This window comes from Sinohyriopsis cumingii, chromosome 3, assembly GCF_028554795.1.
Source record: "Sinohyriopsis cumingii isolate HCF-2022 chromosome 3, ASM2855479v2, whole genome shotgun sequence".
In the NCBI taxonomy this organism is placed as follows: Eukaryota; Metazoa; Mollusca; class Bivalvia; order Unionida; family Unionidae; genus Sinohyriopsis; species Sinohyriopsis cumingii.
The window spans coordinates 244,770-265,039 of NC_142963.1; the positions used below are offsets into that span (position 1 = coordinate 244,770).

The 20,270-nt window shown below is 33.0% G+C and overlaps 1 protein-coding gene across 1 annotated transcript in view; it reads left to right on the forward strand.

The window, feature by feature from the left end:
• The first annotated feature begins 1,094 nt into the window (after positions 1 to 1,094).
• Positions 1,095 to 20,270, forward strand: part of LOC149802315 (cadherin-23-like) — a 97,538-nt gene continuing 78,362 nt past the window's right edge. The window contains exons 1-6 of the mRNA XM_089951499.1: positions 1,095 to 1,214; positions 9,325 to 9,405; positions 10,290 to 10,372; positions 15,828 to 15,994; positions 16,291 to 16,344; positions 16,704 to 16,793. Of these exons, the coding sequence (XP_089807625.1) occupies positions 15,878 to 15,994; positions 16,291 to 16,344; positions 16,704 to 16,793 (261 nt within the window). The 5' untranslated portion in view covers positions 1,095 to 1,214; positions 9,325 to 9,405; positions 10,290 to 10,372; positions 15,828 to 15,877. The remainder of the gene's footprint in view (positions 1,215 to 9,324; positions 9,406 to 10,289; positions 10,373 to 15,827; positions 15,995 to 16,290; positions 16,345 to 16,703; positions 16,794 to 20,270) is intronic.

A 20,270-nucleotide genomic window follows, 5' to 3' on the forward strand; every position in this document is an offset into this window, starting at 1 on the left:
AGGAAGTTTCAGTGTTGAAATAGATACCTCTCTGTTTCGAACACTGCAAGTAATTGGGTGTCTACTGGGGAATGCGGTATGTTCCATCTCTTTACCGTATATATGGTAAGATGTATAAAATATTGGATTAAAATTATGCGATTATCGGATGATTGATATCCACAGCAATGTTATATCATGTTGAAAAAGCTAGATAAAGTTGGTAGAGTCGCATGGACTAGGAAGATTAAAGATATTCTCTGTGAATGTGGTTTATTATCTGTATGGAAAACACAATATGTTGGCGATAAAAGAGTATTTATGTCGGAGTTCTTCAAAGGATAAGAGACACTGCATTTAAGAGTTGTTCAGGGCACATTACTATTTCACCAAAATGTTATTACTATAGTCAATATAAATCCCTACTACAATGTGCAAAATACCTAGCCATAAACTCATAATTGAAGCACGAAGAAGAAACGATTGATTGAGAATTCAGATTTTGTGAACTATGCAGGAGAAGACATATTTATATAACGCAGGATGAATTTCGTTTTTATGCGTTTGCACAGAATATGATATTATTAGAAGGCAATATTTACAAAACGTATATTATATACAACCAAGCGTTGAAAAATTTGTCTCGCTTATGGCTAGAAGTGATGTAGTGATGCTGCAGAATGTATCGCACTTTGACAGCTCATTTGCTGGAAGAAAAGATCTTTTATCTCTTTCCGAATAAAATCATGTGCAAATGTTACTATTTGGAAATAAGTGTAGAAATAAGTGCACAAGGGAATCAAAATTCATATTTCACCCCTATTAAAGAAAATGCGGCGTTCCAATTGCGTATATCATAAATATAATGTTGTATCCTGGGCCGGCGGCATATATTATAGAAATAAAGTGATTTGAATTATGATTTCGACACAGTGGAAAGTACAGTACTGAGAAACAAATGTAGAGACTATACAGGAAAAAAATCGATACCGGAGTCAACATTACTAGAACATGATAATCACTGCTCTTGAGATAAGAGTAATTTTTGCGAACCTTGCCTGGCATGTAGCACAGTGAGCGTTCTCGTGTTTTAGATACATGACTTAGCGACACATTCTGGATCTGATAGAGAGTCCCAGTCGCACAAGCGGCTACGAGACCCAGCTGACATAAGCACAACTTCCGTACGGGTAACGTGTGCAGCTTTCGCTGGATTCGCCCTGAACCTTTATGTGGTAAGAAAACTTCATTCATCCTTCTTGCAAGATTAGCCACGTCGCCTCTCTTTGTTCTGCTCGCATGTTAGGAGAGTTTGTTAACCTTCATGTAGGAAATCCAATTTTCTTCCTTTACAGGTTCCGCTAGATATAGGTAGGATGCTCAACATTCCCTCCACTTGTTATCTATTTTCCTTACGTTGTTATGCTCGAAGAACGTATCTGAAGGTAATCGAAAGAGAAAGCACATTTGTTCAGTAAATTATGTGTCTACTGTTTTGTAGACTCACCTTACATTTCTTATGCAGTGGTAAGCACAGTCCATTTCATCAGAGAAGTGGGGTGCGGAATGTGATTTGCTTTTCAAACAAATTTTGTCTCATATTTACATCAACACCTTTTTTCTTAATGTAAAAGATAACACTCTTTTGTCAAATATAAAGGCCGTATTTTTTACATGACTATCATTTTTTTTTTATTTATTTACCTGCAAATCAAAGTATTCGGTTATTTAACATATCTAAGGTCACCATACCCCACACAAATAATTGAAGTTTAATGGTTGGTTCCTTAATATTTATATCAGGAGAATCGAGTAAAAGCTATTTCTGAATTTTGAAATAATTTCTGGATTTATGAAGAATAAGAAGCGATTTGCTTAAAACGTGTTTATGAACAACTTAGTAGAAACTACCTCTCACACTTATTATAGTGAATAATTTATAATTAAAATAATAACGAACTGCGTACAGTTCAACTTTCACAATTAAAATCATTAGATTTTCACAGCGTATCCGTTTGGGAATTAATCATCGAAGGCAGGAAAACTGGATCTTAGACAATATCGAATATCATGATTCTGTGGAATTTCAGATTATGTATGGTCCAAAGCAGATATTATTATGTACACACTTCTATTTTCATTGATATAATTTTTAATCTGGTCATGTTCAGAGATAATGCAATATTTTGAAATGTTGTATCAATATAATAAGAAGATAATGAACTTGTCTATATCAATTTCATCTCATTTATGTTGGAAGCGAGTATCCTTTTAAGTTTCATCTGAAATGTTCATAAAAATCGTGCTCACCATACAAAATACTATATTAGATGAATCATATGGTTTTCAGGATAGTAAGGGTAATGTGAGAAAGATATGTGCAATTGCGTCTTAAAAAACAATACTTGCAAAACAGGACATCAGTGGAGACACAGTAACAAACTACTTAAATGTTGAACATTTCAGATATTGTTTTCTTAACAAAATAGTTGTGTCTATGATATACCCCATATCCCCTTGAAACATAATGGTTTAGCCCTAGTCAAATGTTTCTTTTCAGAAGGTAGATGTATAGTCACATTATAAGGCTAAAAAATACAGATTTGGCGTATTGTTTATCGTGCTATGTCTAAGGAAGATTGGTATTATGTTCCAGAACTATGCATGTGTATTTTGCTGAATTTATGTAATATCAAGAGTTTTACTAATTATTTGCTGTTCAGCCACTGAATCGTTTGTACACGTTTGAAGTGCATAAAATCTCAATTAGCATTTGCCACAATTAAGTATCCTTTTGCGATTATGCGAGCCTTAAACTCATACCATGAATACTAGTAACAATAGCTGTAGTAGTAGATTTGTTGTTACTGATAATCAGGAATCCTACTACTATATTCCAGCTACACAATCGGTATCAAGATGCAGCAACCGGTTGCATTTTCTAAATCAGGAATAAGTAACCCGATCGTTATTCATGATTTTAATGGGAATTTTATATAAGGAGGGCGAAGATTAAAGCGAAATAAGATATAACGATGATTACTATTACAGTAGCAAGAAACAAAAAACTCGTGGCATTTTCAGCAGGCAGTAAGTAATTGAATGTCTATTTCTTATTGAATCGCGAATAAGAAGCAAGAAATACTCGGAAATACGGAACTGATCATTTAAAATCCGTATTTACTGATTCCAATAGACAAATTTAAACTCCTTTTGAAACATTGCTGGAGATAAAATCTTAGAAAAGGTCCTTGACAAATTCTTTAAAGAGGGCGTATTTGGGGTTATATGTATACATACGACTACATCATCATACAGCATGTGTTATACCCGCGGCCCGTTCCCCATATATTTAGCAACCTAATTCTCTTAATCAGATCGACGACTTTATTTCCTAAATTTTCCTTCTGTTGAAACAGATACCTCACTAGACACGGTCAAACGGAGATTGAGATCAAAATTGTCTAAACAGTGGTTCACACATCGCACAGTGTGGCAATAATCGATACAAAATCCGTGACGCTTTTATCCTAATGGAATCCACAAGGACCCACCTATGTCTCTGATTGCACTCCAAGAAATTCGTCAATACTTCTTTTGGGAGTCATATATCCCTACATACAAACATATCAAAGAACGATCCATGCCAAAATCATTTTAGTTGTGAACTGTAGGGTCCATATAGGATTGAATAGATAATCTCATGGTGCACTGTTTTATCACCCTTATGAAGAGCTCCCGATTTTCTCAAAGAAATTCTTCAAGATACGTCGAACTCCAAATCATTTAGGTAGGGGTTTAGTTATTAAACAATATCTATACTATGGATCCACTTTGTACTGTGTGCCATATCCGGTGCCCAGAAGTTATCCCTTACTTCGTTGATTAGTCTCGACGAAATTCGAGTATACTCTTTTCTTCGGTCGGATATATCCCCGAGAAAAATCTAAAAGAGGAGTTATGCCAAAACACTGTAAAGATGGGCTGTTAGCGCCTATTTGTGTACGTGATACTGGACCTACTCAAGGCATGTATTGTATATTTAGCCCGCAAATTCTTTAAATTGGGTGGACAAGTGGGTTTTTTTTATTAACTTTTGCGACCGTATCAACAGATCCCTAAGTATGAACCGAAACAGAGACTTAAATCAAGATTCTCTATGTAGGTGTTTTTAGTTAGATGCTTTGATCTTGCATCCTATGATCATATCCGTTCGTCACAGCTAGTAAAACATACTGTGGAAGCAACAGTGCGGTAATTTATCATTTTAGAGTTTCTTGCCAAATCTGCCATATGCTTTCATTGGTTGTAGAGGCGATTGGTGTATTGCAGGAAAGACTGCGATTATATTCTTTGAACTTCTAATAGATGGTTTTATCCGAGGATGCACATTTTGGTCTGAAGTCACGAGGATGTTGCTGTGGGTACATTGGTCAAGATATTGTTGTTATTATGATGTTGCAAAGAAAAATCTTAACCAGCACTCTTTTGAACCTTTAGCTAAGTGTGAACTGCACATTACATATACCAACAATTTAAACTTGCGTGATTCCATCTCCTAATAATTTCAGTTGTTATCAATTAATTAAGTTTGCACACACACACTGTTACAGTATTTATCACAGGTACCACCAGGGGAAAAAATGGTATAGTTATATGCGGAAAATAGGACCAAGCAGCATGTCGTATTAACATAAGAAACAAATACGTGGTCTACATCCAATAAAATGTTCGAGTTTTGTTAGTCGATGGTATAGTAAGCAGGGATATGAACGAAGCTTTTAGTGGTTTTGTTTGGACATATTCATTTTATATTCCGTTCATATGGCTTTGTCTGTGTTCAGTTGTTCTAAACTAAATACCTTTAGCAGATTTATAATGGAGTTGCTTTCATATCATTAATATGTTCCCTGAAAATATATATCTTCTTAACAACAAACTCAACGCGTCTTGCATAATTACACATATACTGATTGAAAAATAATATCCAGAACAATATTTCACTTTGTTCCGCTAGCCAGTACAATTTATTTTACCCTTATTTATAATACGAAGATTATTTTAATGTAGAAAACAATAGAACATTACAAATTATACTCGAAAAGAGTATATAAAAAGTACTAAATAATACAAAATAAGGCAGGTAAAATAAAGAAATATCCCTTGCAATATTAAGTAATGTTTATCAAAGGATAAAGGTACAAATATTAGGCTATACATAGAGCAAATAAATTAAATAACGACATCTAAATTGACTAGAGATACTTTTAAGTATTAAAATTTGTTACAGCTATTGTGCCATTTTCTGAAACGTCCACTAGCATGGCAATAATATACAGGTAGCGTACAGTAGACTATATGTATTCGGAACAGAGTGATTCATTATAAATCCTTTGGGGTAATTTTTATATATTTCTATCGACATAAACAATTTAAGAGTTTTCATTTTCACATGTCCTCGTGTCGAAATTAATCAATGTCTAGTCATCTGTTGTAACAGTAATGCAAGTACTTTATTATTGTCAAACAACATGAGAGTGATTCATAACCTGATGAACAAAAACTTCTTTATAGTTCAATAAATGACACATAAACTTCATCTAACAACTTTGTTCTCTTTATCATTTGGAAATATTGTTCTAAGATATCTCTAAACTTTAGGGCCTTTCAGGCTTTCAACAATAACACAAAACAATACGATTTGCATTCATATACTAATGTAATAGCGTTGTTATTCTGAGTAGCGTCTTCATGCACTATCACGATCATTCTCCCATTTGGTGCATATTAGCAAACCGGCAGATTATATTCATAAAGAGGTTTTAGTGCCTTTTGCGTATGGAAAGTCCACTTTCCTCTACCTCAAATAAAGATGGTCCCGTTTTCCATATTTGCTACTGATTCGAAGACTATGTTAATCTTCCAATTGTCACTCGACACGCAAATCCTTGCTTGTTTCAAAACTATAGATATCAACAGATTTAAATTTTCGACTGAAAGTATCCGAAAATTTGAAGTTTAATGTAAAATATCAAAACATTTTATTTTCTCGACTTTTTGCAATAGATATTTACGTTTTGGGGCACATCATGGACTCTTGTCGCAGTTTCAGCTTAAATTCAAGTTCGAAGGTGTCATTAGTTTGTTAATAAACAGGCGTCCCATTTTAAAACTAACTCAATGACGAAGTTCGGTCTTATGTCAGCTTTATTGAAAACTTACTTTTAAAGGTTATGTTATTTTCTCAGAGAATAATTCCGTTTGTATATAGGATTGAACATGTGACATAATCATCTTTTATTGATATACCTTTTACAAAATTTTAACATATTGATATTTTATATTGCATCTTTTTTGTACTTCATGCTTACATGTATTAGGAAGGGTTTATCTTTTTAGGGTTTTTGTGCAGGTCTTCATTTTCAACATTTCTAGATGTCGTTAGGTGTCGTTATATGCTAATACATGCATCCATCTCTCTCTCTCTCTCTCTCTCTCTCTCTCTGAGAAAGAGTATGATTTCAGTTGAACCCGAAAGTCGTATATCTATGTATGTCTACTTATCTAAATCAGAGTAGCGTGGGATATTCTCAAGTAATTTGGAACATTCCCCAATAAGAATGTGTTGTCAATGACGAAAGTGCTTACCAAGATAAAGCGTGGTCGGGAAGTCCTCGAGCGATATGAAGATGATAGAAAATCAATAAATTACTAAATATACACCCTTACATATCTGTAAAATGGACGTTTCGCCACTTAAATATCACACATGAGAATTGCATACATGTTCGGGATGTTATGTGAAACCTTTTGAAACTGCTAAAAGTTTGTTTTGATAGAGGGGCACTTAAATGAGGCCATTATTTTTTGTGCTCGTCGATGTGTTTTCCGTACTTAACATATTTGAAAATGGATAACTTCTTTATGATAAACATTCAGTTTCAGTTAAGAGAGATCAATCTTTGTATCCTTCTTCACGTTTTCATTGATATGAATATTCTTTCCAAACTCAAAATGAAAACGTTTGTCATGTTACCTCCTAATATTTCTTTTCGATTTATGTGCTCCTTAATTGTAATGACATTGTTAACCCATGTTTTTAGTGTATTCATAAATCGTCAATTCAGGAATAGTTTTTATTAATCAGCCTAGAAATTAATTAGATCTGGATAAATTGCGTCCGTCTGATATTTAAGAAGTTCAGAAGTCAGATACTGCATCTCGTAGTGCGTTACTCCCACAATTATTTTTCTTTTAATGGATATTATAAAAAAAACTTCGCTATGCTAATAATGCATTTAATCTGAGTGGGAATCGAGGCACCAGTCTCCATTAAAGGTCACTGGCTACGTATATTGTACAAAAGTGTAATATTATTATAATCATAATGCACACCATAAAAATGTTTAATTAGAGTTGAAAATCCGCTTTTTTACATGAACAAATTATTCACCAATCTCCGTAAACATCTGGTAGTTTCCGCGTGCCAGCAACGGATATGACCTACATTTATCCGTCCTATTCAACCTAGTCATTCAAGTGTTTAATTTCCCCACTTAAATGTCTATGTGATATACCTTACGATATTGCTTTAGCACAGCAAATATAGTGCACTGTGTTGCATATCTATGTAACCAAAAGAATGATGATGGGACAAAAGGGTTCTTTCTTTTTCCAAAAAATCCTGTTTATCACAAAGAATGTGGATGAAAACTGTGGGATTGAATAAGGTGAAGGATTGGAAAGGCTAAAATCACCTAAATCCCGTTGAAAGCTCTATAGCGCATATGAGAAGATGAATAGAAAGGGCGTAAGTAAAATATGTAAAATCAAGGATTACAGTACAGTAATCTTACTGCATATGTAAAATACTCACTGCAGATGTAAAAGGAGTAATGTTTAAAATAATCAGAATAGTTTTTGAACGTGCAGAGTGTAGATTTGATCAAATTCTTTATTTAGCATTATTATAACCAAAATGAACTCAAAAGGATTTACAAAAAGAAATATGAGCTATTACTCTGGGACGTTAATCACTGATAGGTGTTTAATTCTGTAGAATCAGTCACACACACACACACACACACACACACACACATATATACATATACATATATTAGGTTTGTTTTGAATTTGTGCCCCCCCCCCCGGCACGATACAATAAAATAAGTAAACAAAACTGGTATTTAAAAATAAAATAAAGGAAACTAACCTTGCATTGTTATCATTTATTCCTTCTTTTTTCATCACGCGAAATTTATTATAGAAAAAGATTAAAAACATACCCATGGCCTCCGTATATATAACAGATGCCGGCTTGTGTATCTATCCTTACTGTAGTGTTTATCGCTTATGTCGGATAACAAAATCACAAATGAGACTGGAATATCAACTGTATGCTTGAAGGCACCTGCGATTCACACATAATACAGTATAAGGTGCAAAATGACCAAGATTGTATTGTATCCAGGTTAACTATACGATTGTATATCGCAAATAAAAATCATTATTTGAAAATACATTCACTCTGAGTGCAAATGGTAATCTTTCGCTAGCATGGGTTACAAAAGTATCATTAAAGCAAGTTATTACTGTGTATACTATTTACCCTATGAACATCAATGCCCGTTTGCATCAATTATGATTACATATGGCAAACAAATAGAAGCCCGGGTGATAAATAAACACAACTGGCAGCGAGCAATAAACTGATTGCAAGCCAATTCCGGAAACTCACTTTGGATTTGTTTAAAAGTGTCCATTTTTTATGAAGTCGGTCGACATAATGAAGCCAACTTTGGTACCTTTGGATTGTTTTAAGCGTATATATTTTTTTTTTCAAAGTCGGCCGACATACGGAAGCCAGTACTGATTCCTTTATACCTGTACTAAAGGGAATTTTGAAGAAAAAAAAATTAAACAACGAAACAGTTTTGAATGCGACACAATCTAGTGCGTCCTGGATGCATATCGATCTAAGGCGGAACAGTTCATTAGTTTTCAATAATTTCGTCTAAATGTTCCCTACCCATGGTTTAGTGATTCATTTTCGACAAGAAGCATGAATATCGCCTTGTGGGGATAAGTTTACGGCATTTCCGGTTGGCGTCCTCTATAGGTGGGAAATCGTAGCTAAGGGGAAGTAACAGTGTTATCTACTTTCATTTCGAGTAATTAAAGTACTATTTCTTCTTTATACTTGATAATGATTTTATTCTTTTTATGCGAGCATAACTATTAATCGTGTAATGCCAATCTGATGAAAAAGGGAAAATGTTAATTAAACAGCGGTGGGTATGCTATCAAACGGTTTGCCAATTTGCTATCTTACTTTATATTTTCAAGCACGTTTTACAGAAGAACAAATGGGCGTTAAAGATGGAAGAAATGTAATTTTGGCACACGTGATTGTCATTGGAATCACAGGTTTGTAAGGTTCATGAGTTGTTGTCGATACTACCGATACGCAAAAGTAACGGTGAACTGCGTTATCTTTCTTTATGTGTAAAACGCATGATGTCCATACCTCATTTAAAATAATTTATATAAACGATATTCGCATTGTAATGAATATAAATGTCTCTAATGATAAGTGCATTGAATTGCCTGAAATAATAACAGTACTAGTATTTATCGAGTTTTGATTCATAGACAACCCTGATGTAATTTCTCTCCCTTTTTATATCATAAAATCTTCTCATAAAACATAATTGCATTTTGTTGCGCTAATAAATGACAAACTGTTAGAGGTTAGTTCAGGCTACATGGTCTCATTATGCCCAGAAATGGCAATGCAAAACCTCAATATTTTATAGACAGATACATTCTGAGATGACCGAGTTCAAGTAATAATTCGTACAACAGACAAGTTATTTAGTCAGACTAGTTGGACAACATTATTTTACTACAAAGTTTCTCGAAATATTTGATCGCCAGGACAAACGATGATGATGATGATGACTATATATCTATATATAGGTTTCTCTAATCTGGAAGGCAATTTTGGAGATGTCCGGCTTATCAAAGTCCGGACATTTTTGGAGGATGCTTAACCTCCGTTTCCGTTTTTATTATATTTCGTTTCTTCATAATTGTTTTTGTTCTCTCAGCCTCCTTCTCCTCGTGCATCGGCTACTGCTACAGCAGATAGGGTAAGGTTTACGATATACAATTTCTTTTAAAAACTCCTTCTAGAAAGAACTGATGCATTATTGTCATTTAATTATCACATAGATGCAATTTGCATAACACTAGGTATTTTATCACGATGTTGATGCAAATAAATGTTTTCGCAGTTTCGTGTTTTACAGATTTGCTTTTTACTAGCTGTGTGGCAATACCGTCGTTTGATCTTCAACCGGCATTGTCGAGTTCTTGGAGAGCACACCAATAGGTATATTAGCAACTAGTAATATGAAACGTATTTATTCTTGCACCATTATACGTAGATTATCTGATGTTACACTGCTTTATATGCATTGTATTGGTCTTTTGAATTTTCACAATATTTTTGTTATTTGTACATTGTTATTTTATAATCTACTCAGATTATATTTCGGCACATTATTTATCATGCATATTTATAGTGTTGCTTTCTCCAGTTGGAACCGTCCCTTTATAGCAGAAAAGCCGAACGCATCTGTCTAATGCTCCAACAGAACACTGAAGGAGGACTTTTCCTAAAAGAGAGTATGATAATAGATTCAATCAAACTTCACAAAAGCTACAGCGCTACTTCAATCTCGAATGATTCACCCTTTATTGCTCTTACTAGGGGAAGGGGATATGATGATATGCATAAAGAGAAAGTATATCCTACTGCTTATTTGTATGTAAATATGCAATATTGAGAACCAAAAGAACGATAGGCATCTGAGAAGATACATTTAATACCTTTCTGGCAAGGTTTGCCTACCCTAGACTTATTTTTATTTGCATGCATTTACGTCTAGTGTTCACGATGAAAAAGCATTACAGATCCGAAGATTTCACTTCAAGGTGAAGCTGATAATTTTGGCGTCGGGTTAATACAATTGATTGTTCATAATATTAGTAACAATTTATGTTCGTCTACAGATACAAACAAATGAATATTGCAGTTTGTTTCCCCTCACTACGCTATGAATGTTGTTGAACGAGAGTTTAAATGATACCAACCTCTCGCGATTTTTAAAATATCCACGCTTTCATAAATATTAAAAATAGAATTCCTAAACTTCTTTGTATTAGCATTATTGATACCAGTTTACATGACGAAACAATAACACAATCAAATCCTAATCTACGAATAGTTCTCTCTCTAACATATATTTTTATCCCGTCATCTGTTGCCCTTATGTGTCCATTAAATATAGGGAACAGTGATTTTAACAAAACATTTTATGCTATTTATGCTAGCATCTTATTACCATAAAAGGTTTTAAACATAATGTTTTCAACAAAAAGGAATGATATTCAAGTAATGTAGCTGTAAATCACTGAAGAGACACTTATAAAACACCTTGTACATAATCAGTAATAATCAAGATTATGGCACTGATTATTGAAAACAAGGCCAAGTTTAGATGTCACAAGATCTTCAGTGGACACTTATACGTAACTCAGTTCAATTAGCATTTGAAATCTATTCTGTATTTTATATCATTTTTTTTTTAAATTTAACACAAGAAATATCTTAATAAGGTCGCAATACGTTTGTACAAATTAACCTTATTATGCATTGCTTTATACGCTTTATACACAGAATGGGCATTGGTGCGGGGCTGAACTAATGCAAAGATCACTGTTTATACATTTAAACGATATCTATCAAGAATTTAAATATGTTTAAAACACCGGTTCAGTAACAGTCATTAGATAGTCAAGTAACTTGATCAGAAATATCTCCAAGATTCTGTATTCATCTGGAACTGGCATGTTATGAGCAATATTTTTCCATCTATTAACGTTTTTCTTCTTGTATATTTGGCACGAATAATTATTACACGTTGTTTTCTTGTATATTTGGAATAAATAATTATTACACTAGGGCAATTCATTTTACGACACGCTCACTCACCCTGTGGCCTTTAGGTAAATGTCGAAACCATATAAAATTTACGTTATAAATATGGGTACAGTTTATTCATTTATTTATATTTCCTAAACTATTGGATGGATTATTCTCTTCATACTTAGGATTCATCAGCATGAAGTCAAGACAATCCATTATGTGAGGTTACGCATGCCGTTTCACACAGTTGTCAAAGTTACATAAACAAATGCGTTCAAGCTTTGGTTAAAAATATTGTTTATAATTCCTAAAATCATTGATCGATTTTCTTTACATTTTGGACGAATCATTATGAAGCTAAGGCAATTAATTCCGTTGCACACTTTTTTTTTAAAAATTTAACACAAGAAATATCTTAATAAGGTCGCAATACGTTTGTACAAATTAACCTTATTATGCATTGCTTTATACGCTTTATACACAGAATGGGCATTGGTGCGGGGCTGAACTAATGCAAAGATCACTGTTTATACATTTAAACGATATCTATCAAGAATTTAAATATGTTTAAAACACCGGTTCAGTAACAGTCATTAGATAGTCAAGTAACTTGATCAGAAATATCTCCAAGATTCTGTATTCATCTGGAACTGGCATGTTATGAGCAATATTTTTCCATCTATTAACGTTTTTCTTCTTGTATATTTGGCACGAATAATTATTACACGTTGTTTTCTTGTATATTTGGAATAAATAATTATTACACTAGGGCAATTCATTTTACGACACGCTCACTCACCCTGTGGCCTTTAGGTAAATGTCGAAACCATATAAAATTTACGTTATAAATATGGGTACAGTTTATTCATTTATTTATATTTCCTAAACTATTGGATGGATTATTCTCTTCATACTTAGGATTCATCAGCATGAAGTCAAGACAATCCATTATGTGAGGTTACGCATGCCGTTTCACACAGTTGTCAAAGTTACATAAACAAATGCGTTCAAGCTTTGGTTAAAAATATTGTTTATAATTCCTAAAATCATTGATCGATTTTCTTTACATTTTGGACGAATCATTATGAAGCTAAGGCAATTAATTCCGTTGCACACTTTTTTTTTAAAAATTTAACACAAGAAATATCTTAATAAGGTCGCAATACGTTTGTACAAATTAACCTTATTATGCATTGCTTTATACGCTTTATACACAGAATGGGCATTGGTGCGGGGCTGAACTAATGCAAAGATCACTGTTTATACATTTAAACGATATCTATCAAGAATTTAAATATGTTTAAAACACCGGTTCAGTAACAGTCATTAGATAGTCGAGTAACTTGATCAGAAATATCTCCAAGATTCTGTATTCATCTGGAACTGGCATGTTATGAGCAATATTTTTCCATCTATTAACGTTTTTCTTCTTGTATATTTGGCACGAATAATTATTACACGTTGTTTTCTTGTATATTTGGAATAAATAATTATTACACTAGGGCAATTCATTTTACGACACGCTCACTCACCCTGTGGCCTTTAGGTAAATGTCGAAACCATATAAAATTTACGTTATAAATATGGGTACAGTTTATTCATTTATTTATATTTCCTAAACTATTGGATGGATTATTCTCTTCATACTTAGGATTCATCAGCATGAAGTCAAGACAATCCATTATGTGAGGTTACGCATGCCGTTTCACACAGTTGTCAAAGTTACATAAACAAATGCGTTCAAGCTTTGGTTAAAAATATTGTTTATAATTCCTAAAATCATTGATCGATTTTCTTTACATTTTGGACGAATCATTATGAAGCTAAGGCAATTAATTCCGTTGCACACTTATTTGCTGTTTTAATCCTGAAGTCAACTACACAATGATAATATTTAGAGTTACGGTTTGTGTTAAGCTGTTGATTATTTGCTTATATCTCCTACATCCCTTAACCACTATTCTTCATCCTGTCGGTGACATTATAAGGCAAAATCGATTCATTCTGCGAAATGCTCGCTCTGCCGTTTGACCGCGGGCTCAAGATATCAAGTTTTACAGTAATGCTTTTATCGTGGGCTTTTCATGCAGACCTGGTCTTCTTGCAAAGTGTTCTCTCAGCTTAAGATAATTTATGTCACATAACACATCTGAAAATTTTCTTCAGTCATGAAAGTCCATTACTGTCTTTTGGTAAACATACATCAGAGCACACAAAACCATCGCATTATTTATTGCGTTAAATAACGTTAGCCTGATTGTCGACAACTGAGCTATTGGTAATATTACGTGTATCTGTATATGCATACCAGTGGTATAGCACATCATTGTGATCAATCTCACTAATTCTGAACCATCTTACATTTCCAATCTGCAAATTCCATTTGTCACAGAATAATACATTTGACATGCTTTGATTTGTTTTCTGGTAAAATGTTAAACAGAAAGGCAGTAATTTTGCAAGTGCTATTTTGTAAAGATCAATATTGAGTAAACCTGTAGATAGCATGAAGAGATGAGTATGTAATGTTAATTATGTATGTGTATAATCCACGCAATCTGCAACTTATGTACGTACGGTTAATGTGGACAATCAGTTATTATATGGTATAAGTGCACAATATGGAAGTTTATGGGGAAAAAAAGCAGATATCAGAAACTTTACTTAAATCTCTAGGAACATTTTCTTACATAACAAAATAATGATAATAACATTCTTTATTTATCAAGAGTGACATACTTAGCTAGAAGCTAATTTATTTACTTGTATCGCCCTGCAATTAATGGCAAATACGCCAATAGGTATGCATTAAGTTAATTCCCACTGCATGGTTTAAATCATGTGAGTTCTTCTAAAAGGCTGGAAATTTTCGATTTGTCAGGTAGGTGGTTGTAACAATATGCTTGTTTTAGCGTTTTCGCCTGTGTATAAGTTTTTAAGACTGGGCAGTATTTCTTTTTCTTATTTCTTGTGTTCTTGTTGTAACATAATGTATGCAGACGTGTTTTATGTTGTATCTAGATATTTTCTGAGAGATCAAACAACTGTTTGGATTATTCCGTGGAAATATGAAGTGTTCATTGGATTTTGATATTATTATGGAACAATTGTGAATGACTGAAATGAGTTCTGATCAATGCCATTTTGACAACGTCACGATTCATGGAGGACAAGTACATTTCTGGTCTTAAAATTGATATGGAACTTTTCATTCTTTCTGGACTTTAAGTTACAAAACCTTTTGGTTTTACTTCTTTATGTTACTTAGTTTATAACCATAGATTCGTAAAACCACGGCCTTCGTATATTTGGATCATCAGTTATGAGATCTCAATCAGTAAACATTGATTTTGGTTTTAGAAGAAGCGTGATATAATCGGGTCAATAAAATGATTCTGATTCTGATTGTGGTTTGTTCAGATATTTTTTTAAATTTAAGACAAATTTGTTGTTAAATATGCTAAGCATTCAGACATAAAGCGATTACATTCGATGAACGTTAATATTGAACAGTGACATTTTTGTCTAGGGCAGGTAATTACACGGAGTAATGTTTACGATGACTGAATGCACTTAACATGTATGTATGTATGTATGTATGTATGTATGATGGATGGATGCATGCATGCATGCAGTCGGTATGTTCGTATGTAGTACAACGGATTGTTTTTATATGCCGATTGGAAGACACCCACACCAGCTTGAAAAATATATGGGAGTGGCACCGTCAATTTAAAACTCTGTGTCTGTCTCCCTGCATGTACATATGTATGTATGCATACAAGTATTAGATTTTTGTATAGTCATGTTTAGGATTTGACATACTTTAACCGAAATTTACTCGTTGCATTATCAGGAACAACATTGTTCGTTTTAAGAGCAACCGATGTGGACCACTTCAACAAAATGATCTTCAACACAGACAGTGCAGATACAAATGAATATGTCCACATCAATCAGACAAGGATATTGAGTCCAGCTACTGCAGATATAACTTTAAAGAAAGAACTCGATAGAGAATTAGTAAGTGTTGATCACATGAGGTAAAATGGTACAGAAAACACTTATTATAACTGATTTTTGAAGGCTTATTTTCAAATCATATAAATTCACAATCGGTGATAACTGTTATACAAGTATTGACTCACGCGAAAGAATGTAGTTTTTTTATTTATTTGAATGGAAACATCACGAAATAAATGTTGCAAAAGACAGCACAAGTCCGGTAACAAACGGCTTACCCATGAAGTATTACCAGCCAATATGTATATTTATGTAATTTATTTATTTTAGGAACATATCTTATTCTTTGATTTTAGCAACCTAGTGGGATATTACTGAGGTTTTCCCTTACCGACACCACAGGCAACAGTGTAAGAACTTTTCAGCAATGTTGACACTATGAAGGCAATGGAATTGATCTATCTATCTATCTATCTATCTATTGATCGATCGATCGATATATTTATCTATCAGGAAAGATGGATTAGAAAGCTTTATGCGATTTCAAGAGCCGTAATTTGTATATACGTCTTTATTGTCCTTTCAAAATGTAACTGATGAATGTTATTTTTACAAGTGGTTTATTCCATGACAGTCCTATCTCATCTACTTCGTACGTCTCAAAACATACTATTATTTCATTAACAGTTTCATCTAATATACATGTATATGATTTGTTGAATTTTAGCTTCTATAACTGAATTTCTGAAAGTGTTTTTTTTATTTATAGATACATAGATCCGTTAATGTTTACATTTTGGACGTGTGTGATGAACCACCGAAATTCGATAATTTATTTTACACGTTGGAAATTAATGAGGTAATTTTCCTGTTTCCATTCAATAAAATTGTACTCTGATAACGTTACACAGTATCTGCATATTACAAGATATTCCAGTCAGAACACAATTCAAAACGCTTAGTGAAATACTCTTCATTGAAAACATAATGAGTACTGGAAAAAATGCACATTGCCCTAGATAAAACAAAAAGTTAAATGCAACATGCCTTTGGCTATAAACAAATCACTAAATCTATTTATAAATTAAATGTAAATTTCCATTAATGCTACTCTAGTTAGTCCATTTTTTTTCTTCCGGGTTGAGTTTGCAATACTTTCTGAAGTGACTGCATATGGACAAAGTCAGTTCCAGAAATATAGTTTAGTGTACTTTAGAAGGAGCATCAACAAATAAGAAAGGAGTATCTGAAATGTAACCCCCAATGGGGGCCCGTGGTGGCGAAGCCCCAGAAGCTTATATATTTTAAGCCTTTCCTGGACATAATTTTATCCATCTGTATGAAAAGAAAACTTACTTTATAAAACGTTACGGTTGTTTCTCTCTAAGTTTTAGAAGAGGGAGGGGATACAGACTTTGCTCCCCTTCCCCTGGTTCCACCCATATATAGAAATAAAAAGGAATCTTCTTGATAGAAAGAGCGGTTTCTTTTGATGATTATATTTGATAGTAAGAGGGTGAGACACTGTTAATTTAAAATTTAGAGATGAATTGTTTTCAAAACAAAATTTACATTCGAGGTATAATATATTGATTAAAAAAGAAAACATGTAAGTGCAGAGGCAATGGAAGTGTAGTTCTTTCCTAAAGATATACAAAGACGGCCGGGCTGGGTTTTGTCTGGGTTGGATTCGAAAATGCAACCCAAGGATTTTAAACCCAGCACGCTAACCACTACACTACCCTAATTCTTGTATGAACGAATGTTATGCATCAATTGTTCAAGGTAAAACTTCTGTATGTTATATTTTCTTGAGCTATGATATATGTCTACCGTTTTTTTTTTCTCTTCAGTTTTAGTGAATTTTGCCGTAATATAAGTTCTTTTTATCCGTAAACATTGTCAATTCACTGTTCCAGCGACTTATTGTAACCAGTCATTTGTTGTATATAATCAAACGTCGTTGCTTTCTAACTTGGAGCTTTGCTCATCCATCGTCTTTAGAACTATTGACTTTCACAGGTTGTATTTTAGAGCAATATTTGCCGATATTTAATTTTAAACGCTCATTTTAAATATAATTTTCAATGGGATTGTAAACTCTGATTAATGGAATAAATAAATGAATATATATTTATATATGCATGTGTGTGTCTGTGACTGCGTATTTTTCTGTGTCTATGTGTCCGTGCGCATGTGTATGTATGTATGTGTATGTGTTGTCTATATTTTTAGGACTGTTTGCTACGGTTCTTTCAGTCATAACATATTATGGGTTCGCCTGGTACTGGCTTGAGGTGAAATGAATGTAGTAGTTTGATTGTGGTGTTGATATTTCTGTACAATAAAAGGCTAGAATACAGAGGAGATTATAGAGAAGAACGAAGAAATGTGTGCTATTTATGATGTAAATAATTACAGAATAAATTATGTTTTACTTTTTATTGTGTTTTCTTATTTCCTTTTTCTAATACTCACAACATAAAAATTACATTGACATACCAATAATAATTTTACTTCTCGACCATACATTTACTATACAATATAAGCAAACAAGATTACTTTTAATACACAATTTTTCATGTATACTTTAATAAATAATGATTTTAGCATAGTTTTATAAAACTAATTAAAACAAATAAAGATTATGTTATTATAACATGAAAGTGTGATCTTATTGGGGGAGAATTGTACTAATCTTATTGATAGAAACTTTATATAATAAAACCTTCAAATGAAAATCTGAACAATTCCGAAATTTTAGACACACCCGAAATTCGTATAAATCAAAATCTGGGCAAATGCGAAGTTTGGACAAATCCGAAAAACGGATTACTTAAAATCTGGACAAGTCCGAATTTTGTATAAATCTAAATCTGGGCAAATCAGAATTTTAATATTGTAATAATATAACACTTTCAGAGATGCTTTTTACCTGAGTAAAAATAGTCATGACATAATAATTTGGATTTGGAAGTTTCAAATTTTGTCCGAAAGGAGACAGACAGTTCTGATTAAAATGCTGTCAGTCCCTCGTGTGCAACGACGGAGCCTTATTTATACTTACAGTACCCTTGGAGAACCGCCGATGTTTATACAAACATAAACAACGGGGACACTCGAGATTCTCCGATTCGGGTTAGAAACGGAATCGCTACCACCTCGCGCTGAGCAATATAGAATGCTGATAACAATGGCGTCATTACAAACCTAGCCGAAAACGTTCCGGGAGGTAATATTTGATTAAAATACCATGTAAACAAGTAAGGCAACATAAAATATCGTCATCTAGTAATAAATAAGCATCTAACAGTTACTCGAAACATAGTGACGAGTTGAAATAATCATCACAATGGATGAAATGAGTGGCGGTCGATGTCATTCAAAGCCGACATGTGCTTTCAAGGAGGGACCCTCTCAATGTAACGTAATCATTGGAAACAAGGAACATGTACGCAACATTTTAAATAATTGTACTAAACATATATATATATATAATAAAATTGTGAGACTGCCATAGCCATATATATATATATATATATATATATATATATATATATATATATATATATATATATAAGAGCACATGATCATTTCAATTTTTGATGGCGAAATAGGTCCATAATCCGTTATTGAAAACAATATATAAGTAAGAAAAACAATGTGGCTTTTATTAACCATAAATGTGGGAGGCTATTTATAATGTCCAGTGTATACGATTTCAAGCCATGGGCAATTTTTTTAAATATTTAATACTAATGCTAAAAAATGTATCAGAAAAGAACACCAATAGCTTTGAACATTGCATGCAACACAGTAATGTAGAGGATTTTCTGCTTAATAATCTAAAAATTGTCTTTTCACTTGATGTTTAGATTTTACGTACAATTTTTTATGTTTGACAATATCTTTATTTTTTATATTGATTATACGCTGTTGAATTTAACTTTATCGGAATTAAAAAGAATATATTAAGATATGGAGCGATTGTATAGACTCCTGGTATTTTTTTCTTCCAAATGTTAGTGCAAATGTCATATTGGAGACAATGATGCTTATATAATTTTTAATTTTAGTGTTATTTTTCTAAGACAGTTCTAAAAAAGATAGTTTATTATTTTACCTCCAGACACCTACATGTTTCTTTCATTCTTCAAGATGTTAAAGAAGTCTGCAAAATGAAAACATAATATATGTTGTATATCGCCGAAATATTCTGACATAAGATCTATTTTTCAGATTGTATGCCTTTCCTTTTATTAACAAAGGAACTATTTTCATTTGAACGAACATTTTCTTGTTACTATATATGATGACAGCAGCAACATGAACCAAC